General features: G+C 40.2%; 3 protein-coding genes across 5 annotated transcripts in view; 2 read left to right on the forward strand and 1 right to left on the reverse strand.

Annotated features, from left to right (window-relative positions):
• Positions 1-862: 862 nt before the first annotated feature.
• LOC148344689 (tubulin beta-1 chain-like) lies at positions 863-4,330 on the reverse strand. The gene is made up of 4 exons (XM_088301603.1): positions 4,145-4,330; positions 2,302-2,410; positions 2,128-2,238; positions 863-1,989 (listed from the first exon to the last, which is right to left on the reverse strand). The coding sequence occupies exons 1-4, from the start codon at positions 4,199-4,201 to the stop codon at positions 929-931; spliced, it is 1,338 nt and encodes a 445-aa protein (XP_088157729.1). The 5' UTR covers positions 4,202-4,330; the 3' UTR covers positions 863-928.
• A 1,550-nt stretch (positions 4,331-5,880) lies between these two features.
• Positions 5,881-8,773, forward strand: b3galt8 (beta-1,3-galactosyltransferase 8). Its single transcript, XM_088307941.1, has 2 exons — positions 5,881-5,885; positions 7,921-8,773. Exons 1-2 carry the CDS (start codon positions 5,881-5,883, stop codon positions 8,771-8,773), a joined length of 858 nt encoding a protein of 285 aa, XP_088164067.1.
• Positions 8,774-16,314: 7,541 nt separating this feature from the next.
• The window catches only part of LOC148344691 (dual specificity testis-specific protein kinase 1), a 28,395-nt gene continuing 18,847 nt past the window's right edge, over positions 16,315-25,862 (forward strand). The window contains exons 1-2 of one of the 3 annotated variants that reach the window (XM_088301606.1): positions 16,315-16,479; positions 17,359-17,427. In XM_088301606.1, coding sequence (XP_088157732.1) covers positions 17,397-17,427 — 31 coding nt within the window. In that variant the 5' untranslated portion in view covers positions 16,315-16,479; positions 17,359-17,396. The remainder of the gene's footprint in view (positions 16,480-17,358; positions 17,428-25,862) is intronic. The other 2 variants (XM_088301604.1, XM_088301605.1) reach the window with 2 other exon arrangements.

Consider the following 25,862-nt stretch of genomic DNA (forward strand, 5'->3'; position numbering starts at 1 on the left):
GCTAACCCTCTTCTCTTTACTGCCAAACTGAAGGACTTCTATTATGTCTTCATTTAATTGTAGAAAATTCTCTCCCACCAAGTAGTCACCTGGTGACACACACAAAAAATAAAATTCTGCCTGTATACACACACAATTTTGTCGATCGACGTCAAAACGTTTAGGGATTGTCTACAATTATTCAAAACTTGCCTTAATGCTACGCTTCTGTTTTCTGCCAGGATGGTTTTGTGACGCGCTTTGGAGAGAAACGCAGCCTGGAAGGTCAACTGGAGGAAGTGTGCAGCTGGACCCTGCTGGCTTTAGTCTCTTAGCCATGTGGAGCCAACATTGCCACCTACTGACCACCCCCAGAATTACGATATTGCAAGAGTGCGTCGCTGTACTGTGAAGCGTTATATTGAATTTTAGAGTCAGGTCGAACCACCGTCAGAAGGTCTCTACTTTGTTTGCTCTACCATCAGTGTCAATCCATGTCACTTGTACAGTGCCTTTCTACCTTAGGTACTCATTTCCCCAGTTTTCTACTGATGTGGGTTCAGCATCTTGCTCAAGAATACTTCGACATCGTCATGAGTGGGTATTGAACACACGACATGTTGGTTGGGAGACACACTCTTCTACTCAGTCATGCCACCGCCAACTGTGAGATTACTTACCAATTGTGTATTAACAATAAATGTACTTGATCCAAGAATATTTCACACAGTATATTGATTGAAAAACACTTTTGAGGAAATCGATTGTTTTAATGTTAAAGCTTAACAATTTGTAGCCACAATCTGCACAGTGAGCTTTGGTTTCAAACTCAGACAATCAAAAATGAACACACAAACACACACAAAACTTTGGATTTGACTTGAGAGCAGAGTTGCTGGAAGACTTGAAATAAACTGCTTGTGAGAAACAAAAAATAAGATGAATCATGTTAAGCCATATCTTCATCTTCATCCTCACCAAATTCTCCCTCATCCTCCGCAGTAGCATCCTGATACTGCTGATACTCTGACACGAGGTCATTCATGTTGCTCTCTGCCTCCGTGAACTCCATCTCATCCATGCCCTCGCCTGTGTACCAGTGAAGGAAAGCTTTGCGCCGGAACATTGCGGTAAATTGCTCAGAGATGCGCTTGAACAACTCTTGGATGGCTGTGCTGTTGCCAATGAAGGTGGCGGCCATCTTGAGGCCCCGAGGAGGAATGTCACACACTGCGGTCTTGACGTTGTTGGGGATCCATTCAACAAAGTAGCTGCTGTTCTTGTTCTGCACATTCAGCATTTGCTCATCCACCTCCTTCATGGACATGCGGCCACGGAAGATGGCAGCCACGGTCAGGTAGCGACCTTGGCGTGGGTCGCAGGCGGCCATCATGTTTTTGGCATCAAACATCTGCTGGGTGAGCTCAGGTACAGTGAGGGACCTGTATTGCTGGCTGCCTCTGCTCGTGAGGGGGGCGAAGCCTGGCATGAAGAAGTGCAGACGGGGGAAGGGCACCATGTTGACAGCCAGTTTGCGCAGATCAGCGTTGAGCTGTCCGGGGAACCTGAGGCAGGTGGTGACGCCGCTCATGGTGGCTGAGACCAGGTGGTTGAGGTCGCCGTAGGAGGGAGTGGTGAGCTTGAGGGTGCGGAAGCAGATATCATAAAGCGCCTCATTATCGATGCAGTAGGTCTCGTCTGTGTTCTCTACGAGCTGGTGGACTGACAGCGTTGCGTTGTAGGGCTCAACAACTGTGTCGGATACTTTAGGAGAAGGCACCACGCTGAACGTGTTCATGATGCGGTCTGGGTACTCTTCACGGATTTTGCTGATGAGCAGAGTGCCCATTCCGGAGCCAGTACCGCCACCCAGAGAATGCGTGAGCTGGAATCCCTGGAGGCAGTCGCAGCTCTCAGCCTCCTTCCTTACTACATCTAAGACAGAGTCCACCAGCTCTGCACCCTCTGTGTAATGACCCTTAGCCCAGTTGTTACCAGCACCACTCTGGCCTGCAGGAAACATCAAGATTGAGCTACACAACACTTAAGTTATCTTGCAGGAGAGAATCTTGACGAATACAGAGAAAATTAAACTGCCTGATATTCAATTTTTATCTCAAGAAAAAAATCTCCCTCAAAACTACTCACCAAAGACAAAGTTGTCTGGTCTGAAGACCTGACCAAACGGTCCAGACCGCACAGAGTCCATTGTGCCTGGCTCCAGATCAACCATTACAGCACGTGGAACATATTTTCCACCTTTGAGAGCAGTGAGGTATATCAATTATTACCACAAGATATTTCAGGTATATTGTATCTTACCTGAAGCTTCATTGTAGTAGACATTGATCCTATCCAACTGCAGGTCACTGTCACCATGGTATGTGCCAGTTGGGTCAATGCCATGCTCATCACTGATCACCTCCCAAAACTAAAGCCAAAGCATAAACTGTTAAACTGTTGCAACACATCAATGTTTTAATATAGTCCTATGGCATGGAGACAACCACTCATCTATCTGTGATTAATTCCATTTGTTACCTTTAACACAACATGACGATGCCTTAGTTATGGAGGACTGAAAGTGCAAAAATGAACTAAATCAATGTGAATACAATAAATGTAATTCTTTGAAATTGTCATTAATTTTCATTCATTCACTCATTATATATGGAATTTAAAAAATCGGATAAATAAATAAATGCGCCATGAAATAGGGGTCATGAATCAAATATTATTTTTATCAATTAAATATGAAATTAATTAATTAAATTACCAATGATAATATCTAAAAATGAAATTATTTCTGTATTTAATTTAAATTATTTCATGGTTTCGCGTTTCAGTGTTAAATGCATTAATTTTATCCGTCAAACTCGTTTGGTGGGCAGGTCCTTCCTAACACCTGACTGGTTGGGCTGCTCAAGTCAAGGCAACTCAATTCCAGAATAATGGAATGATGCCAACCGAGTGTCTCGTGAAAATATTCCGATACACTGAGTGACGCTATTCACCTCTGCAATAGTTTGAATACTCAAGCAAAACAATTAAATGCCAGCCTCGACCGATCAATCAAGGTATAGCTAATGAAAGTCATCATCATAGCCGCCGTTTTTGCAACCACTTCGGGCCAACGCAATGGCTTTTAGGCTTCTTTATAGACAGGATTTATAGACACAAGATTATCCAAGATCTGAGTTCGTCAGTGTTTAGCCACGCCCTCTAACTTTGATGGGCGATTTGAAAGATAAAATAAACCCATGAAACACTGCAACGCGGGAACATGAAATAATTAAAATAAGAAATAATTACAGAAATAAATGTATAGAATTTTTACATATGATTGGTAATTTAATAATTACACATGTATTTATGTAATTGCATATTTCATAGATCAAAAATTGTATTCATGAATGGTAAATCTTGTATAGCGCTTATGATAATTAACTAACAATTTTAATTAAATATTTCATGGAGTATTTATTTAATTTCGGCACTTTCAGCCCTCCATACTTAGTTTCACATAAAATGGGACCAACCTAAAGTGCATATAAAGAAAATAAAAAAATGGGCAGCGCTGTTGCTTTATCTTCATAATGACGATACAAAGTCTGTATATTTTCTCAAAACATGTTTCCGGTAACAAAACAAATTATGCAACATTTGACAATATTTCAAGGTGTACTATCCTTTATGAGAAAAGTTCATGGGACACTTTCTAGAAACACATCAGAGCCGTCAAATGCAACAGCATGTCTAATGCTATGCGCTGCGCCATATGATTTGACAAAGGCCAGCTTCCAAAGTTGAAACAAATACAAGTTACAAGTTTGTCTACATTAATTTGGCCATTTTCAGCCTTCAAACAAACATGTTGAGACGAATCAGCATTAATCCAATGTTCCCCTACACTCGAAGTAAGCGTTACACGGGAAATATGGACAACACAAATAGTTGGAGGATGCGCTCGCTTTCAGAGTGTGAACAACTATCGTGACTGTTCGACTTTCGAGGTATTTAAATTAAACCAAGATTTATGATAGAAAAGACCTGCGTGGAGCCATGGACAATCATTCCCGTCTTTCAGAAGGCTCCGGGGGGAATCGAATACCAAATATCTCAAACCAGTAACACACTTGGACAACAGAAACAGGTATTGACTAACCTTAGCACCAATCTGGTTTCCACACTGACCAGCCTGAAGATGCACAATTTCTCTCATTTTTCTAGCGTGTCGAAGTAGAAGTTCCAAGCGATTCTAAACACCGGCGTACAAGCCTTGTTGATATCTACATGTGAGTGTGTGCGCGCATGTGGCGCGAGCGCCCGCAAGAAGTACACGCCCCTTGACTATTTTCTCCACACTACTCAGTGATTGGTTGACTGACATAAACAGATACATTAAACAAAGAGCATAAAGCAATAGCTTTAACCGCCTTGTTGTTTTGGCAGTTGAATGCGGTACTTTGGTTTTCTCCAAAATTAAGAAAAGAGGTTTTGAATGACAAATTTCGATTTGTGGGTTCTCTTTACAGGGTGCTAATATGTGCTTTGGCGGTGGTGGGTCCACAAAGTTCCCATCATGATTTCAAAGCGGACACTTGTAGGCTGTAGTTGGTTAACACAGAAGCGTGTTTATGCTTCACTCTGATCTACAAAATAGAATTTAAATAGCCAATAATAAACGGTTACATGAAACAACCACAAAAAAACAATAGTAGTCAAGTTGTGCATCAGCAATGGTTGAACTTTATATTAGGTAACTGTTAAATGGAAAGACTGACAAATAATGAAATATAAACCGGCACATTGGATAAACTGTCATTCAACTCATCAAGTTTAGATGCATCTCTATTTCCCAACTGTTGGTTTTGTGGGCTATTCCCACATTTTCCCCCAATACCTAAAATTAAAATGAGCAACAACTCTAGCTCTTTTTGTACAAGACACTATTCAGAGAATATCGCCTCACTTAAAACACTAAAAAAAAACATATTTACCATTTAGTACTATGTTTACATGAATAAAAAAATGGATGCACTTCACAGCTACACAAAAGACAGCTCAAATCCAAACTACAAGTTTTCCTTTAAAGTCATCCGCCTGGAAGTCTAACTCGCTTTCCCTGCATTCTCACTCTTCAAGGATCCTCCACAGTGCCATCCATCATCACAGCCATCTTGAAATGACCAATTATTCAAAAATGCTCCCCTTAATCATCCCCTTGCGCTCGCTCAGAGTCAGGTCGGGCGAGTAGGAATGTTGGTCTAGCACGGTGATTTTATTTGAGCATGTTGCGTATGTCAAGATGACCGACATATCACATCACGCCACACACCGAACAATGTCTGTCATAGTACTAAGACTGGCCTATGAGTGTCGTAATGGTGCCACACGATACATAGGCCTCCGGAAAAAATAAAGAACAATTGAATTAGTAGTAGAAATAGAAGCTAATCTGGTAAACACACTGCGGTTGCAAACTCTACTTGTCATTTCCATTGTGGCGATTGTCTTTGGAGACGTGTTATACAATCACTCAGCACAAGCAGTTGCTCTTCTATTTGTGTTTGGTACGAGTGCGAGCTTCAGGTTGGTTCCCAATCATTTACATTTGACTGGATTCTGAGCAGATCAAAATGTAGAAATTACTCTTAACACAGCCCGCACCACTGGATTATAGGTCAGGATAATCTTTTAGAGACATTTGATCATCAAGCCATTGGAGCCTTTCATTTCCAGGATGGGAAAATGCTTAGATTTGGACGAATTGTCAGTATGTGCTTACATTGTGACTTCTTAGAGGGGAATTCATCCCAAAAATGTTTTTAACAAGAATATATTCTATGCAGCCCCTCTAGCCAAAACACTTTGATTTAATATTGTGTTTGTGGTAAGCCAATGAGGTAAGCAGTAAAATCTAAATCAAACAATTAGTGTTTTGTTGAGGTATAATTTTTGTTGTTTCATTCCATCAAAGAGTTACTTTTTGGGTGGTTGTAATCGTTTTATTCTGTCTAATATATATATATTCCGAAATTCTATTAGTATGTTGTTTTGCAAAGTGGACACTGGGTGGCAGCACTGACCTGGAGCGCCACAGGGACTTCGCGACGTACTGCGGAAGTGATGCTCATTATCCAAATTGATGGAGAAAAGCAACAGGTGCCCGATTTCTGTGCATTATTTCTCATATTCACAGCGTACTCCACGACAAAGGATTATTTATATATCTGACAGCGATGACCTGGCCTACACATGCCTAAGTCTCATGAACTAACTTTTTACACAAGAACGTTATACAAAGTACGCAAATTAGTCACCATAGTAAAGATTAATGTACTAGAACTTTGTAGTTTCAACAGTGACAAAAAAAAAAGAATTCTGAAACTCAAGTCGTGCGGCACGGTGGACGACTGGTTAGCACGATGGCCTCACAGTGAGAGACAGCATCGGGCGTGGGTTCGATCCCGGCTCCGGCCATCCTGTGTGGAGTTTGCATGTTCTCCCCTTGCTTGTGTGGGTTTCCTCCGGGTACTCCGATATCCTCCCACATTCCGAAAACATGCATGGCAGGCCGATTGAACACTCTAAATTGCCCCTAGGTATGAGTGTGAGCGCGGATGGTTGTTCGTCTCTGTGTGCCCTGCAATTGGCTGGCAACCAGTTCAGGGTGTCCCCCGCCTACTGCCCAAAGATAGGTCGGATAGGCTCCAGCACCCCCCACGACCCTAGTGAGGAGAAGCGGTACAGAAGATGGATGGATGGAAACTCAAGTTTGGGGGAACGGACAATACGCCCCTCGCGGTTGAAGCATATTATTTCGTAGAAAACACTTTTATAAGTGCGTGATTCAGGCGAGGATCCATGTATGCAGTAATGTAAGCCTCTCAAATAATCGCGGTTTGCATCGCCATTCTGAGTATTTTACGGCACTAACGGCAGTATCGTGAATTGTTCCCCCTGTGGTGTGACTTGTTTTAAGTACATCCTGTTTTATTTTGAAAGTATTAACAGAAAGTGCCTCTGGTGTGATACGTAATTTATGAGATTGGAACAGGGTAAAAATAAATGCGTTCGAGTTACCCCAAACGTGTCGCCTGTATGCCTACGCCCTAAATCACGACACCCGCCAAACTTTCATTTTAGTTCTTTCTTTAATTTTATTGTCATCTATCAACGACACTCACACCGGCACTTAAATTGACATCTGAAATAAACACGTTGTCAAATGACACAAAGATGTATTTTTGCCTCAAATGGAACCCCATACATACCTGTTTAACGTTTGGCAGTTCAATCTTGAACGAAACCATGTGATTTTTTTTCTCATCAGTGGCTAAATTCGCTCATTTTCACAGCATAGTTTTGTTTTCTTTATAATGATGTACAACCAGCAACACTGAAATTCAGAATTATTACAAACCTAACTTTTACTGGCGATACCAACCGAGTGTGATATAGATACACTGCGTGAGTAATTTGGTGAGTAATGTGGTCAACAACAACATACGCGCAAAGTAGTAAAACGAATTGGGTTATCTGTTCATGTGTTTACATCTTTATTTTGCTGAGTTGTGTTTTTTCCGACTTTTTGAATGCATCACGCGATTGCTTGGGCTGCTTTGTGCGAAAAAGAGAGACTGACAGGGATCCGTAGTGCGGATGACGGAGGGAGTTGCACGGAGTTGGCCTCGGTTACGGCCAATTATCAAATCTAAACCTATTTTTTGTTGTTGTTTGTCATAAAGAACTGTGTTATTACTTTGCATCCTTGAAATGCATGATGAAGAAAAAAGCTGTGAAACTTTATAGATTAGTAGAGGAGTTGAACCTTGCCGAAAAATCCAAATCCAATTTCTTTTTTATTTATTTATTTTTATGATCATAAATATTAATTACTTGTATTTTCTTTGTACTGTTCTGTGATACTTTCTCGAGGCTTGTCTGTTATTTATTATATCAATACTGGGTCCTGAGCCCTCAAACGTACTCGTACATTCTAAATCAGCCTGACGCTTGCAAGAGGAAAAGTCCCTTCCTGGTGTTTATGGTCCCAGTGGCACCTCTGGATTTGTCGGCAAGGGATGCCATAAGAGAAACGTGGGGAGCTGCAGGTCAGTCCACGATCACACTGTTTTTCTTGGGTGTGCCTGAGGAGGGGCAGGTGAGAAGGATCCAGGACATGCTGGAGGAGGAGAGCAAGAAATATTCAGATGTCATCCAGATGGACTTTGTGGACAGTTACAAGAATCTCACAATCAAAAGTATGATAATAATGTACTGGTTGACGACCCACTGCCCCGACGCCACCTATGCCATGAAGGTGGATACTGACATATTTGTCAACGTATTCTTTCTCGTCAGATTACTGACCAACTCTCCCAGGAAGGATTACATTTCAGGATCAGTAATAGCAGACGGCAAGCCGAGGAGAGACCGCAACAGCAAGTGGTACCTGTCAGAGCAGCTGTATCCCGAGGGCAGCTTCCCGTCATTTGTGTCAGGTGCTGGGTACGTCTTCCCAATAGACATGGCCGCCAAGATTTCATTAGCTTCCAGGTTCGTCCGAAAGATCCCTCTAGAGGACGCCTATGTGGGATTGTGTCTGCGCGTGCTCGGTGTACAGCCAGTTTACTCAAGAAACTGGCTGAAATTCAGGAACCTCTTTGAAATCCGAAATCTGGATTATGACAGGTGCACCTTTGCCAGACTTGTTCTCGTCAACGGCTTTCAGCCTTCCCGCTTGCGACAAGTTTGGAAGGATTTCTCACTGGGCTATAAAAGCTGCTGAATATCAGAGTTGGATCTCAGTTAGAGTTTCAAACAATCAACCGTTTAAAATTGTATGCTGAGATCGTAAATATAGCCTATTTTTATCCCCTTTGTCAAAAATACACGGTCTAGTTCAGAAACACCATCTCCTCGCTGTTTGGATAGAAACCACGCATGCCATATCATGGTTTATATGATTTTTTTCTCCACTATTGATCTGTGCCCGTGTTGTCTATTATTTTTATGAATTGTCAACCAGTTAAAATGTTGAATGTAGTTGGAGAACAATCTATTTACATTCTTGGACACTTACCTGTCTAGGGTGGTGTTGTAAAACTTCACCTGATGATAAATTATTTGCTTTTTTGAAGTGGCACTGGCTCATGTTGACACTATGTCTTCCAATGACTTTATTCATCATAATAGAATTGTATATTTATATAGTATATAGAATAGTAATTATACTTGATTTTGGATTGACATGTTCATATAATATAGCATTAAGAAGAAGAAGAATCAGAATGCCCTTTATTGTCATTGTACTCAATGTGCAATGAGATTAGAGAGCTCCAGTGAAATACAACAATAATTGTGTGTCACCTGTAACGCCTGCCAGAGGGCAACAGGTCGAACAGGTGTGAGCTCGGGTGAGTAATGTCTTTATTGATTATACATACATATATATATATATGGATATGGATATATGCTATTGTGGACGGTTCTGCGCCTCTTTTATCTTCCCTCGGTGCCTGCTGGGTTTTTGTACTCCACACTGTTATTTAACAGTTGGATGAAGTCACCCATATTGTGTGACATTGCACTTTCTGTAAGGCCTTTACTAAAAGGCGTAATCACTTTATCAAAACTGTACACTTGACCAAAAAAACTGCTGCTTGCTCCGTAGCTGTGCCTTTTTTTTTTAAAATATAACTTGATTGCTGTTGTTTCACTCTGTGGCCATGTGGTGGCAGTGTGGACTGGGAGACTCGCGTCTCTGTATCAACTTGTGCTGTATTGACCTTTAAACTTGAGAGCATGGAAACTGATGCCTTTAAATTCTGCCTCTTTTTTTCCCTCGCTGCTGACTCTGGATATACCAAAGTACCTTATTTAGCAAGTTGCTGGATGTAGAAATAAATTAATATATTTACTTGATCAATCCCTGAGTGCAATTAGTTATCCTGCGCTTGACTGGTGAGCACTCCAGGGTCTTGCCCAAATTCAGCTGGGACAGACTTCATCTTTCCTGCTCTAACCCTTGTCAATATATGTGTTATCGAAAATGTATTAACGAATGAGCGCAAATTTGTAGTTTTACAGTACATTTGCCGTCTTTGACATAATTGCAGTGTTTTCTACCTGCAATGCCATGTCTGTTTTGTTTATGATGTTTCTATTACTGATCTGTTGGGGTGACTTGACAAATTTAGCCGAGAATGTGCTATTTCTGTCCCTATAATAAAAATGATTCATAACTTGGTCCTCAGGGGTGTTGTGACTGATAGGACGCAGAAGGACACAGAATGTAGGTACTGAGAGTATGGTATGGGCTGATATTTGTGCCACTAAAAACTGAATCTGAATATCGATTTGAATGTGAATTGCTTAACTTGAACATTTGAATTGAAAACTGAATTATTGAACTACATAAATAGATTCAAATTAAACAATTATGCAATTTATGTAATTCAATAATTCAGTTTCAAATTCAATAATTCATTTTTCAATTCAAATATTCAGTTATCCATTCAAATATTCAAGTTAAGCAATTCACATTCAAATCGATGATATTCAGATTCAGTTTTTAGTGGCACAAATATCAGCCCATAGTATGGGTCCAGTTCACATTCACGTTACAAAAATTCCAAACATACCAAAATGCAGCAGCACAAACCACATCACGTCACACTTCATCACAAGAATGTAACTCGGAAGTTGGCTGTTGAATTCACTGCCAACGACCGCGATAGCTGCCACATATTTGTTGTAACTATGAGAACAGGAAGTGAACGTGCTAAGACCGTGGTTCTCAAATGGGTGTTCGCGTACCCCTGGGGGTACTTGAAGGAACTCTCGGAGGCACATGAGATTCTAAATAAACCAAACATTCAAAAATCCTTTCAAAATATTTCTCGAATTAATGAAATGTTTCAGGAAAATATAAGGAAATAAAACAAATTTTATTTTCTGTCGGTTATTCAATTCCATTATTTTAAAAACCCAGATTCGCTCCCAAATGAGTATGGTTCGACCCATCTTGTCATGTGTTACCTGTCAATCACTTGAATAGTCAGCAATGTAGTCGTGGTTGTAGCGTAAATCTTTGGAACAAAAGCCCAAACCAGTGTCTGCAAAATTACGGATGTATGTTGAAGATTATATTTTATTTGGATTTACTCTCACAAGTTGCAACAAGCCAGAGGCACTGTTTTGTTTTTCTTAACTTAAACAAAAGCTATCTTAAGACGAAAAACAGATGTCAGGGCTGTAACAAGAGGTAACCCTGAATTCAGATAATCCCAAGATATGATGCAGAAGCCTCTTATGTGGTGTCTTTGCACGTAGCTAAAGCCATGAAGCAATTCACTATCGCTGAAGACCTGATAACAGATCTCTTGTATGATCCAAGATGATTATTCTTTTGTGGACGCATACAAATGAGATTTGAAAGGTTCCAAAGTCTAATAAATCAGACATTGATGGCATGTTTAAAGTTTTTATTTTTTTTAACCCCAAAAATGGTTTGCTGAAAAAATATTTCACAGGGGGTACATCACTGAAAAAAAGTTGACAACCACTGTGTTAAGATAACCTTAAAGGGACACTTCACTGACGTTAACATTGGCACGCATATAATAGGTTTGCATGTGAAAATGACGAGCACTAAAATGCTCCTCCCCGAAAAGAGTAGTGATTTTATTCTTTTTTTTTTTTTGTGATGAGATTTACGACAAATTGTAGAAAAGTGTTCTGCCAGTGGCGGGCCGTGCATTTGGCACGTAGGCCTTCATTCAAGTCATACTTTGTCTGACTTGAATAAATGAACCTCTTAATACCATAATTTATGATACCACGTCTGGAGAAATAATAGACACACATTTACACACTCCTGGGTGTTGGACGACCTGGCTTCTCTGGAATGGTCTGTCTTGAAAATTATATCGCAAGTGTATCTCCAATTAGATCCACGCATTTCCCTCCTTCGGCCATTGTGGTTTAAAAAAGCATGAATATATTTTAGATTTTCGAACGGTCGCCAGTTAAGACTTCCTGGTGTTGAGATTCTGCACTGGCCCCTCATGAGTGAGTATCCAATCACAAATCACCTTCAACGTAAGGCCAGCAAAATGGCCTGTCTGTCATCAACTCGTGATCTGATTGGCTATGGCAACTGTCTATCAACTGTAAAAGTCCCCTTGAGACACAGAACTGACGCCCGCACGATTGTATCTGAAGGCCTCGGACAAATAGTGCGTGCTACTAGTATCATGAAATCTGCCCGGCAACACGAGCTAGCTGAAACACAAGGATATAATATGACATCAATGTGAAGAACATTATCATGATTTCTTGATTATGTTGTGGAGCGCGGAGGTCATGGATTCGATCCCAGCTCCGGCCTTCCTGTGTGGCGTTTGCATGTTCTCCCCGTGCCTGCGTGGGTTTCCTCCAGGTAATCCGGTTTCCACCCACATTCCAAAAACATGCATGGCAGGTTGATTGGACACTCTAAATCAGGGGTGGGCAAACTTTTTGATTGGCGGGCCACGATGCGTTCTAAAATTTGACACAGGGGCCGGACCAGGAGCAGATGGATGCAGTGTTTTGGTAACCTCATTTTATCGGAGAAAAAAAATACATTTATTTTACATGAAAGTAAACAAAAGCATGACAACAAAATATGTCTTTGGCACCACAGACCACAGTATTTAGAAAATTAAACATTAAATGCCCCGCGCCAAGCTATCTTGCGCCGCAGCAGAACGGACTTTATTTGAACATTACATAGAAGTCCGTGCACAGCAGAAGAAACAAGCTACGTGATGGCAAATAAACAACTCCGCAAACAAGCAGCGTTCTCAACGAGGAGCCGAGCAAGGAGGCGCTAAGCGAGCTAATTGCTAAAATGAATTGCTTCGATGTATGCTCGACTTTTAACAGAAGTCTGACTCGAACCGCATTTGGGCGGAGAGCCAGCAGCTACGAACAGAAATGTTGTATTGCAACCATTGCATATCGAAACATCAAATAAGACGACGGCTACGTGAGCAATTTAGCAGACGCTCTCAGGCTGGAACTCCGAAATGGCTTACGTCATCACAATGAAGAGGTTCGACGTCCAACGTATTATAAACATAAAAAAAAAGTAGAGTAAACATATTAAATTTTTTTCTTTATGTTATTTATATAGAATTTTTTTTAAACACCCCTAGTTCTTTTTGTCTTTTCGATATTGTGTACATAATAACTGTTTGGTTTGTTCATGTTAAGTTAAAAAAAAAAAAAAAAAAACGTATAGTAAATATTTATCATCTCATCAATATTTGCACCACAGAGTACTGAGTTTCGAGATCCTAACAATAGGCGTTCTCAAAATGATATATAAATATATTTGATCAATTTAGCTTTGTTAAGGGATATTTTATTGACAATCTAACATAAATATACAAAGAACATGTACATTAGTATGAAATGTAAAAAAAAAAATTGTGGTGGGTAAAGGATTTTATACGATTGACTACAAGTTACATGTATTCAGTTTAATGCAATAAAGATATTTGCTGATTGTGCTTTGATTCGATGTGCAGTGGAAGGTCAATCTTCTGTTGGGTACAGACACGCAGGACTGTGCTGATTGGGACCCGAGCCCCAGATTTGTATTAGATCTCCTTGTCAGAAAGACTTGGGGGGGAACCAAAGTTTTGTTCCGCATCGACGCAATACTAGGACAGGTCTCATAATAAGGTGACACTTCCGTTCCTCTTGCGGCACCCGTTGGTGTGCGTCAACTGATTAAAAACCACACACTCACACATTCATACACATATCTATACACTTCCAATGATATGTGACTCCCCTTGTTGACATTAAAGCATTCAAGATATTCCAGTTTCCTGATTCTACGACCGGAATCAACGGTCCATACTGCCCACTTCAGCCAGTGTAATTTCTAAGATAATGTGGACAACACTGCATTACAATTAGTGGTCCTTCGAGCCGGATTGGAGCAAAGCTAAAGCACTATGGACCCTGCAGCGACTACGGAAGAGACATCGAGTCGGCCCAGCAGAGAATCCCGTCTGCCCCCTCATCTAATGGACAATGAAGTTGGCTATTCAGTCCCCGGATCACATCCTCCAATCACTTCATCCCGCTCCAGCGGCAGACTCAGAAGTACTTCGAGGAGATCCCATCGCTCTGTAACCAACTCCAGTTCTTACTCAGGGAGGCACACAACCTATTCCGTTGGCCACTATCCACAAGATGGACTCTCTCCAATCCAAGCGGCAATTCTGGATGAGAATGCGAAACAACTTCAGCTGGTTAATCTTCAAAGACAGCTGGCCGAAGATGCGATAGCTGAGCGCGAGCTCCAACAACTGCAAGCTCAAGCCAAGGCAGCGCAACAGGCACAAGAAGAAGCTATACAAGCAAAGGAGGCCATTAGCAAATGCCTCGAACAAAGCCGCAGACTACAACAATTAAGAGCGGATGTGGAAATAGCTAAACTGGTCACGTCAATGCTCAGCACGAACAGCACCACATCGAGCACCTATTAGCCGATTCCATCAGCTAGTCCTGCACCAGGCAACTTTGCACCTCCTCACGCCAACTCATATCCAACAATGGGCAAACAACAACAATCCCCCAATCTAGTCCAAACAGCTGCTGCAGCACAACCGTTACCTACGGCAGCGCCAACAACGATCCATGATGGAGCGGCTGCTCCAATACAAAGTGAGCAACTTAACATGACTCACGGCCCGTCATTCCAGCAGACAGGCCAAGAATAGGAGCATCCTCGAGCTTCTTCCATTCCCATCCAGGCTCCTACATCAGCACCTGCCCCCTATCCTGGTCTACAGCCACAACTCGGAGCAGATATGCTGATCGCTTCTGCCTTTGGCATCCCAAAGCCAACGCTACCAATGTTTGAGAGCGGTTGTGAGGGTGACTTTGCTCTGCTGAAGATGGCATTGGACAGTCTACTCAACAACCACACCCACCTGAGTGAGCAGTATAAGTATCAAGTATTACTAAGTCACTTGACGCTACCTAGTGCTCTCCAACTCGCCAAGGCGTATATGCACCATACAAGCCCATATACAGCTGCCCTCAACGCACTACAAGATAAATACGGTCAACCGAGGCAGCTCATCCAATCAGAGCTTGGTGCCATCCTGAACTCACCCGCACTCAAGATAAGTGATGCCAACAGTTTTGACTCCTTCACTCTCTCCATCCAAACTCTTGTGGGCATGCTGAGGACTCTTGAAGGCTACAATGGCATTGAACTTATGTGCAGGTCGCACGTCGACAGACTGTTGAGTATATAGTATAAAGTGTTTATTGGAACGCGGATAGCGGAAATTCAGATGCTGACGGACCTGGCAAACTGGAGGAATCAACGGTCCATACTGCCCGCTTCAGCCAGTGTAATTTCTAAGCTAATGTGGACAACACTGCATTACACTCCTGTTAGGAATAAATCCACTCCTGTGTGGAATTGCCGGCTTCCTGGTCATTTCTCTCTCAAAAAGAGCACGCACAATTGTTGATGAATGTAGGTCGTGTTTGGTTAATTTAATGGAGTCAGATAACTAATTTGAACATTTTGGTAAACCTTTGGTACATTTAAAGTTAATAATTCCAACATGGGGAGCGCAAATTGTTTTCTTCTTGGTAGGGGGGGCGTGACAGGAAATAATTGAGAACCACTGGTTTAAGTAAACCTTCTATAATTATATGCATGCAATTTACGATAGTCAATTCCGTTATAAAATATCCAACGTGGACAATATTGTAAAACTGTTTGGCATTTGCTTTTTCTGCAAGTGCTCAGTGTTTGAGTCTATTCATTTCCCACTGAGTAGGAGTTAATGCTTTGTGCCAGAGCTCCTCATTGTTGCACACAAACAAACGCACGCACGCGCACATATTCACACACACACACACCTCCCCCACTCTGTGCTGTCGTATGTCTGGACACATCTCATCAACACATGCAACTCCGAAGAGAGTTTGTAATCCACTTCAGAAAGTCATCACCAAATATATGTTTGGAGGCATAACAGTGAAAATTTGCATCCGTCCTTCGGCTTGTGTAAGTGAAGAATAGCCCATGAAGCAGCAATCGAGTCTGTTCTACCCCTCCTGCCTCCCTCCTCGTGGGTGGAGTTCCATCCACCGACGCACGGCTGGTGGAGCTGGTTCCTAAGACAACCCATGAAACATGCATCCCACTAGCGAGACTGCTTTCACAGCAGCTGCGGTAAACTGAATCCACCACTCGAAACCTGCGCGTGCGCGCGCGCGCGCGAGAGAGAGAGAGTGAGAGAGAGAGAGAGAGAGAGAGAGAGAGAGAGAGAGAGAGAGAGAGAGAGAGAGAGAGAGAGAGAGAGAATCTAGCCACACTTCCTGTTGTGACAGCAAACGTGAGAGGATATATGATGCAGAAACCCGCCACATAAACTTAACCTGCCGATTACACAAAGAATCATTCAGGTAAGTAAATTATTTGTTTTCATGTTTTCTCAGTGGTCATTAACCTATTATTACCTGGATAGTGATGCATGTAGGCATTGCAGATGAATAAATATCAAACGTGATCTTAGTACAGCGTTATAAAAATGCAGCCAATAAAGTTTTTCCTAAAGACTGCATACTTAATGTTGTGGAAGTGTGCAGAGGTTCAACATTGACTACGACCCCTGAATGCATCACAAGATGTTGGCTAACCATAAGATAATGAAATGTTTGGAGTCCCACATTTACAGCTTGTGTTACGTTGGTGTGTTTCCTGTTTTATGTATTTATTTATGTATTTGTTTATTTATTTATTGTATTTGGGCATCTTAAGGGAAACTCTCGCCACTAACTATTCCGAACAATTATGCTCATACTGTAGCTGGGGAAGCTGGTGATGCATTTGATGACCTTCCTACAAAACAGAAGTCCTGAGCTCTGAAGTTGACCAGAAACAAAAAGAATGCCACATTTGTTAAAAATAAATAAATGGTTATTCAAAATTATTCAACCAACCAACCACAAATTTGACAATTCAACAAAATAATTTTCTTTTCCTCGTATCTTTTGTCTTCTGACAGGTATCAAAGCAAATCGCTGACTAAACCAAATCCTCATGCCAAATCCAGGTCCAGAAAGTAAAACTCTGCCACATTTAGGCTTTAGCCACAGATGGTTTTACTGGACTGACCGAGTTTTTCACTTTCTGGACCTGGATTCTCGACTTCTGCCCTTATGCTGGTGACCACTGAGTTTTGATGTATTGTTTTTAGTGCCGCTTCCTTCGGTTCATGTTTTGTGGAGTCCTGTGACTGTGCTTTGATCATTTGCTGTTGCATGTATGTGGTTCCTCCTCAGTTTCTGCAGACGTCTGGGTTTGTTCCAGCTACCACAAGATGCATATGAATAGCTTACTAAATCAATTGAGTAAGTATTTTGAGATTAAAATAGTCTTCATTTTTTTCTTCAGCGAAAAACCTTTGCAAGATTTGTGAGGAAAATGCTTCTGCATATAGTGCAGTGTTGTGCAATTACTGTAAAAAAAAATAAGTTAAAACATTTCAAGTGAATTACTTATTGGTTTACTCCTTCATGAGACATGGAAAATTGATGGTTGCATTACTTATTTGGAAAAACGTTTTTTTTTTCAGTCAGATTTTGTGGGCCTAAATAACTTAATATTTATTGGATGGCAAATCACAACTGGTAGACAAACTCGGCCCTAATTCAAGTATTTTCTTCATTACTAAAATATTCAACAGTAAGTGCTTTAAATTCAATTTATTGTAAAATTAAAAAAAGAAAACTGGTACATTCATATTGTACACACTCCAATTATTTCGGACAACATTTAAACTTTAAAGTGCTTTCAAATGTTTTGTGCTGTAAATTGAATAAATCAACCTGGCATGTGCCATTGACATAGTCTAATAAGATTCGAGGGACCCGCCTACTTGTGGTCTGTTTGGTCCAATATGGTACCCCCTTTTATAATGAAACAGACACTTGACACAAGAAGCTATATTACAAAAACATCCATCCATCTGTTGTCCGAACCGCTTATCCTCACGATTGTCGCGGGAATGCTGGAGCCTTTCTTGGCTGTCTTCGGGCAACTAGTTGCCACTCTATCGCAGACTAACAGAAACAGTCTACACAAATATAAACTATTCTAATCTTACTTTTCGACGTAATTATTCTAGCCACCCATCGAATGTCATGTATTATATAGATTTAATTTGTACAGTATGAAGTAGATGGATAAAAATCTCAAGATGTTTTAGAACATTTTATATTTATTGCATATTATTGAGAGTTCCTGAATCTATAGTGGTGCCTTGAGATACAAGTGCCTCGATAAGTATTTGGTTTTAGTAGTTGTTTTGACTTCCGAGCTCAAACTTCAGATACGAGTGCTGTTTGGTCGCAGTAAATTCAAAACATTTCACTTCACAATAAGCAGAAGTTTTAGAAATAATGAAAAAAATTGACTTCAACCTGTTCGATGGCACTCCCAGTTGAAGTTTAATGTCAAACAAAACGTAAATCACAGAGAAATACACTTTGTCTTTAAATTAACCTAACATTATTGCCAAAAGAATCCCAGACAAGCAAAATACTAAGCAATAATAGAAACAACCTTTAAACAATGGATATTTGCACACAAATGGTGGAGTATCACATATAGACAGACAATATTACCAATACTCACAGGCACATATTGTACAACTGCAGGGGTCCTCAATCCTGTTCCTCGAGGGCCGGTGTCCTGCAGGTTTTCCATCTCTCCCTGCTGCAACACAGCTGATTCAAATGATCAGATAATCAGCAAGGTCTGCAGAAGCTAGATAACGATCGCTCAGGTGTGTTGCACCAGGGAGAGGTGGAAAACGGGCAGTACACCAGCCCTCGAGGAACAGGATTGAAGACACCTGAACTAAAGAAAATGATTACTGTTACAATGTAGTTGAAGATGAAGCCAATGCACACACCAGATGGAGCAGCACACTTAATTAAATTTCTGCTTTAAATCACAATACACAAACGGGTTAATGCTTTACATTGTATTCTATTTAATTATTATATAAATCTATGTTTTATGAAGTATAATATCATTGAGTGCAAATTTTCCTTATAAGAGAAAGATTTTTTTTTAAATTTTTTTGGTGCGGCAGTCTGGAACGGCTGAACACCATTTGGATTAATTTGTAAGTGGATAGGCTGTTAGGTTGTTGGGTGTGTGGAGGACCCAAGAGCAAAGAGGCAGATGGGTTTGTAAAAAAAGGTTATTGGTTTTATTTAATGAAGGCTGCAGTAGGTGTTGGCAGTTCCAGTGAGAGCAGTCCTAAGTCAAAGAAATGAATCCAAGTTGATGGTTCTTGATGGTAATTGCTTGCACCTGATCCCAGCACCACAGTCTCGTTAGCCCTGAAAGACACACACGGACATAAAAAGGGAGCCCTAACAGAGATAAATTGAAATTGTGTTATCGGTTATTAGCATGGTCATGGAATAAATTAATATATATATGTATATATATATATATATATATATCTCAAGACACCCCTGTATTTCAGAAACGTTTACTTGGAATGTGTAACCCTACTTCAACTGGTATTTCTGCAACCAAGTGTTTGGAATGAGTCATCATCACTGGTCAACGGCAGCATGTTTGGTTTGTTGCGCTCCGTCCATCCATCAACATTTGATTTGTTGGTGGCATGACACTGTCTTTATCCAACTCTTTCTGGTCGTTGATGGCCACTCATTTCATTGAAGCGTGCGCCGGTGACAGATGTTTCATTTGGCTGGATCAACTCTGACGTGGGGGAAGCACTTTATAAGCACAAACTATGACAACAGAGAGCCCAGACTGCTTGAGCATTTAAAGTTGTACATCAACCAAGAATGGGGAAGAATTTCACTGACAAAACTTCAACAATTAGCGTCTCGGTTCCCAAACACTTACTGGGTGTTAAAAATTGGTAATTATGCCCCATCCAAGCTTTGTTGCAGACATTAACTCAAAATGAGTGCATATTTATAATTTGTGTTTGTAAAGTAGATGATTGAAAACAGGATGAAAAGGATTTTCAATTTTCAGTCTTGATACAACACGCCACCCTGTTTCTTATAATGCCGTTACTCCCATAACTGTGTGCTATATACTCAAAAGTAAACATACTGTATTTGGATGAGAATTGCTTTGGGTTTGGTGAATGTCATTATTATGCATTGTTAAACGTTATTCCACATTAATAGCTGCAGTTACGTGTTGAATCCTTGTCTCTTATATCTCCATGCTGTAGTATGGCCTTGAGAAAGCTCGTCTGGTGTACTGCACTTGTCTGGAACTCAACTTATGTTCAAGTAGTTACGGAAAATACACAAATACTTGAAATTTGTCCAAAGCACAACAGGTGAATTTCCCAATACTCAGTAGCCGATCTAGGTCAATGTTTGCTAGCTAGCTTGATGGAAAGTTAGATACTTAATTCATGTTCATTCCATGAGAGCAATTAATAACCACATTTAAGTAATTGCAATGCAAAAAAATCATGAAATCATATAAATTGTAATGTTGCGTTAAACTGGGTAGTGTGAAAATAAAATTGACCATAACGGCATTTAAGTTAATAAAAATTACAAAAGAAAAAGGTGGTCGACTAGTTAGCACGTCCACCTAACAGTGCAGTCTCCGACCTTCTGTGTGGAGTTTGCATGTTCTTCCCGTACCTGCGTGGGTTTTTTTCCGGGTACTCCGGTTTCCTACCACATTCCCAAAACATACTTGGTAGGTTAATGGAACACTCTAAATTGTCTCTTAGTGTGAATGTGAGTGTTTGAGACCTTTTTTCCTCCATTTCAATGTTATGGGCATGCACAGGTCTCAGCAGTGTTTCAATGCATTCACACACCACCCATTTGCTCAGGCGAGGAAGTCCGGTGTTTACAAACCATATGCAAATGATTATTCATGTCAGAAACATGCTTAATAATTGATGATTTCAGTATTTATAAATGCTTAGCTCATGCTTATGAGTGTGTACTTTTTGTAAAGTGTTTCCCACAAATTTTATTACCAGCATTTTCAAAAAAGAAGAAGCAACGTTCCACTGTCAGGTGTCACCACAGCAAGTTATGATATGCTTAGCACAGTTTTTACGTTTGCATTTTTATCCAGACTGGGCTTGCTTAGGGTTACCAATTGGATGTTACTGTGCTCTCTGACCGGGTTTTGAACCCAATCATACGTGTCAAGAGTCCTCGAGACCCCCAACAATGTTACAGTAAATGTAGTCAGTACACAACACAAACGTGTTCAAAATGGTGAATCAGCTCCTCAGCCTGCAAAAATCAAATAATCGACTAAATCTGCTGGGTCAAAATAATTATATATTATATAATCCAATTTTTGGCAAATGAAACCCAATCTGCTCAAAATTCACAGATACACAATAAGTGAGTTCGGAAAACAACCCAGCATTTTCTCGTGAAAATGACAAACAAAACTCCTTTTCAATATCAAGTTATAGTGAGTGCACACATTTAAGTCGGTCTTCTTGTATTCTTACTTGGTCTGAAAAAAAAGTAGTACAAGTGCATCCTTAGTGTAATGTATAAAGGGGTGGTTGCGAATGGAATCTTAATTCCTCATCTGCAAACATCCACGAGACTGGCTATGACATGTGAGTTTAGTTGCGTCAAGCTGAGAGAAAAACAAATCAGTGTAAATTGAGACTCGGCGTGGTAATGGGGACAGGGAGAGGTCAGTGGTGTAGAAAGACACTGAACAAGAAATGTGAACTCTACCACACGGTGTTGGATGAGAGATTTTTATAGACCGGCATAATTTCTGAGGAACTGCACGCCAACGAGACCGACTGACACTGACGAGAGGCAACCTCTCGTGTTAAATACAATAGTAAAGTACAACCCAACTCAGTTTTTCCCCTGTTGCCTTTTAAAAAACCTACGCAAGCATGTATCCTAGTGTAGTGATGGGTAAATGAAGCTTCAAACCTGCTTCATGAAGCAGTTGTAGTATTTTTGGACTCCTGTAGATGGCACTCTCTGTTCAACATTGGGCTGAAAGCACACTGACTTGCCATATTTAACCCTTTATTTAAACCAACAGTGCCATCTAGAGGACTCAAAAATACAACAACTGGTTCATGAAGCGTATTTCAAGCTTCATTTTTCCAGCACTATGCTGGAGTACATTTTAGCATCAAAATGTTTAAAATTAATGAAGTAGATTCTATGTAATCAATGCAATCACTTGCAGTGCACTTACTAACTTTCATAGTTCTTGTTTGCCAAATTGCAGATGTTTACCACATCTTATGACGCTTTCCATGTTTCTTCTTCTGCTTGTAGGTGTGTTGCCTAAATTAGACAATATCATGCAGTGTTCACCTAAACCTACACTTTTAGTTAAAATGAGCAGGTATATTACACGCCAGTCATGATCTAGTATTAAGTTGTTCTTTGTCAACTTTATATGGAAAAACACTGACATAACAGAAATTTGGTGGGAGAGTAGGAGCAAAGTCTCACATGTCGCGGGCAAGTGACCACACTCCAATTATTGTCGCAGTCTGTTGTTCACCATTTGCATGACCAGGTCAATATTACATTAGTTCGGATTGGATTCATAGTCATTGACCCTCGCTAGAAGCTCGCATAGATCTTCACATAGTTATGGCCTCAGGCACAGCATGAAGATGATAATTTGAGATACAGTCAAGTTAAATGGTAGACTGTTTTTTTGCTGTCTGTCATTTCATTAGTTTTTAAAACTGTATAGCCAGACCATTTGGCTTCTGCTACATTCTGCCATGTAATAATTTATGTGCCCCGTTGAGGTGTGGAAATGTCTCGATGGAATGTGGTACTACTTTGAAATAAAAAAGAGAGAGTGCATTCAGAAATAAAAGAGACAATATACATCAGGGATGGGAATCTTAAATGATTTTCATCATTGCTACCGGGAGGCCACAGAAGACCATGGACTTCCTCACCAGATTTATGACAAAAACGCCATTCCTAATGAGGACAACATACATGCATGTGTCTCTTTTGTATCCAACCAATGCACATCACAGTGTCATCATACATTTCTTTTATCATAACACATTTCGCAATGCATGCATCAAAGATCTAGCTTTCAAAAACAAAGGGTTTGAACAATCTAAAAATAACCACAAACTGATTTCAAGTCTAAGGAAGTCAAGTCCAAAACCTTTAAATATTTTCCATGTGGCCTCACTTGCCTAAACATAGTATTCCTCCTAATATTGGGTTTTTGGAACATGAATTAAGCAGCAAAATCCACTTGTTTTTATCAATATCAGGGGACGTCAATTTTGCCACTTGCCATCGACTGAAAATCACATCAAAGTTGCTTAGAGCTGAGGTAACAACCAATCACAGCTTTGCTTCAGAAAACAGGTGAGCCATGATTGGTCATTACCTGAGACCCGAGCAACGATTATGTCATTTTGAGTTGACGGCAACTTTCAAAATGGCCTGGTCCCCTGAAATGGTTAGAAAAGGATGGATTTTGCTGCTTAATTATGTATTCCCCTTATGCAATATTAATCAGAATGCTGTCTGTAGATTAACGGGGCCACATAAAACGGATTATTCTAAAGAAAATTTTGGGGTTCACTTTCCATTTAGGTCAAGGAATTCATTGTGTGGATTTTTTTTTTTTACAAAAATTAATGCAATTAAAAATGTTAATGTTATTCAGGTGCTGTTTGTCCTGCACATCGTTCCAAATCTACAAAATAATAAGCCTACTCATGTTGAACATTACAATACAATACCAATTTATTTATAGGGCAAAAGAAGACCATATCTGCCATCGAGTGTTGAATGATGAAATTACAAGTTAAAACTATAGAGTGGACCCCTGCCAGTGAACAACGGAAATTATATAGATGGTGAAGGGGTTATGTCTCAAAGGGGTAAAGTAATAATGCAATGTGTTGAGATATTAATTTTCTTTATTTATTCATATAACTTATCTAGATTTTGTTTTACTAAGTGTATCTTTAGAATTGCAAAAGACTGATATCCTCAAGGACATTGCACTCAACTGCATTACCGCATTTTCACGACCATAAGGTGAAGTTTAAAATTCCAGATATTCCCCAAAATAACTGAGGGTGCCTTGGGTTTTGACTGAGACCCGCAGATTTTTGAAACATTCTCCAGACCAAGGGACATTATGACCCTTGAGGTATTTTGAGTAAACAAGAGCAATCTCTTATTTTTATTTCTTTTTGGGATATGAATGGCATTGGATGCATGTTTTGTGTCAATTTTATTTCTTTGTTTCATTGTTTTCTTGTATGCTGTTTTGGTTTTGATTTAAAACCGTGACCGTATGTAGTGACATGCCTCCCCTGACTGTGCTCGTGTTCCTTGATTGTTCGAAAGGTCTTGTACGAAAGCTGCAGTGCTGCCAGTGGCAGAGATGTCTGGTTCTTGAAGTGCGCGAGCATGGGCGCGCTAATGTGCTCAGTGTGGGTGTTAAATACAGAAATAACACCCACAACTGACGCTGCGCCTATTGATGGGTAAATGAACCTTCAAATCTGCTTCACGAACCAGTTGTAGTATTTTTGGACTCCTGTAGATGGCACTCTCTGTTCAACATTGGGCTGAAAGCACACTGACTTGCCATGTTTTAAATCCTTTATTTAAATCAACAGTGCCATCTAGAGGACTCAAAATTACAACAACTGGTTCATGAAGCATATTTGAAGCTTCATTTTCCCATCACTAGCTGGCGCATAGGGATATGGCGCCTTTTTTTGGTACGGTAATCTAAACATTTTCAATTCCTTGTATTTTCCAACCAAATGGCATGTTTTTGAAATTTGTAATTCATTTATTGCATCATGACCTAATTTATAGTAATAGTGATGAAAATACCCCCTGCCACCCTTGTGAGGAGAAGCGGAACAGAATGGATGGATGGATGATGAAAATACCACATATGAGTAACATAATCAAAGGCACTGACCAGCAAAATCTCCAGGCAGGGAAACAGCTTCCTTCAGTGACAGGCAGCTGTCATTGGCCTGTTCCATTGACACTGCAAAAAAACTTCCTCCTGCATGCCATGCAGCTTTTGAATTTCACCCTGGGATGGAAATATTACATTCCCTCAACTCTGTACTGTATCACTGTCAACTCTCCCGTGCACCTTTTTCTGGACATTCAATACTGTACAGCAATTTCGACTTTTAGTCTGTGTATTTAAAAAACAAAACAAAAAATGATATGGTTATTTGCCATATTCTTCCGATCTTTTGGATACATGATTAAAATTCAATATTTTCATACTTTTCACATCATTATCATCAGTATTAATAGTAATTCAGCCTGCCTTCTTTGTTTTGTGTTTTTCATTGTAGTGACTACTGGAATCCTAAATTTCCCTTGTGGATGAATAAAGTATCTACGACGGATATAAATAAAACAATACAATGGTGCTTAAAGACAAATAAAAAAAATGCTTATTTATATTGCACAATCATCTATGTATCTATAAAAAAAAAGTACTGATACATTCTATGAGCTTAGTGAAAATTCATGATCAATAACTAGTGTAATTGAGTATCTTTGTTTTGGCTGTGACCAATGTGTCTGGCGCCAGCAAGACATTTCAGCGAGCCTAACTTTAGCCCTGACCCTTGCTGATGTCATATTCACCAATTCATTATAGCACCGATCACTGCAGTCAAAGTAACTAAACTAAAAAAAATAAAAAAAAATGAGTATGAAATCACGGATGAGGAGCAATGAATCACTGTGCAGTGGACAAAGCAATTACAATAACGGGG

The sequence above is a fragment of the Idiotropiscis lumnitzeri genome, chromosome 1, assembly GCF_059441095.1.
Source record: "Idiotropiscis lumnitzeri isolate Australia: NSW breed Sydney's pygmy pipehorse chromosome 1, RoL_Ilum_1.0, whole genome shotgun sequence".
In the NCBI taxonomy this organism is placed as follows: Eukaryota; Metazoa; Chordata; class Actinopteri; order Syngnathiformes; family Syngnathidae; genus Idiotropiscis; species Idiotropiscis lumnitzeri.

What these genes read in the sequence shown, in the direction of transcription:
- LOC148344689 (XM_088301603.1), bottom strand. Translation starts at nt 4,201, where the DNA reads ATGAGAGAAATTGTGCATCTTCAGGCTGGTCAGTGTGGAAACCAGATT. An exon ending in CTACTACAATGAAGCTTCAG is followed by an intron (nt 2,239 to 2,301) that starts GTAAGATACAAT and finishes CTGCTCTCAAAG; the next exon opens with GTGGAAAATATGTTCCACGT. An exon ending in ACCAGACAACTTTGTCTTTG is followed by an intron (nt 1,990 to 2,127) that starts GTGAGTAGTTTT and finishes TGTTTCCTGCAG; the next exon opens with GCCAGAGTGGTGCTGGTAAC.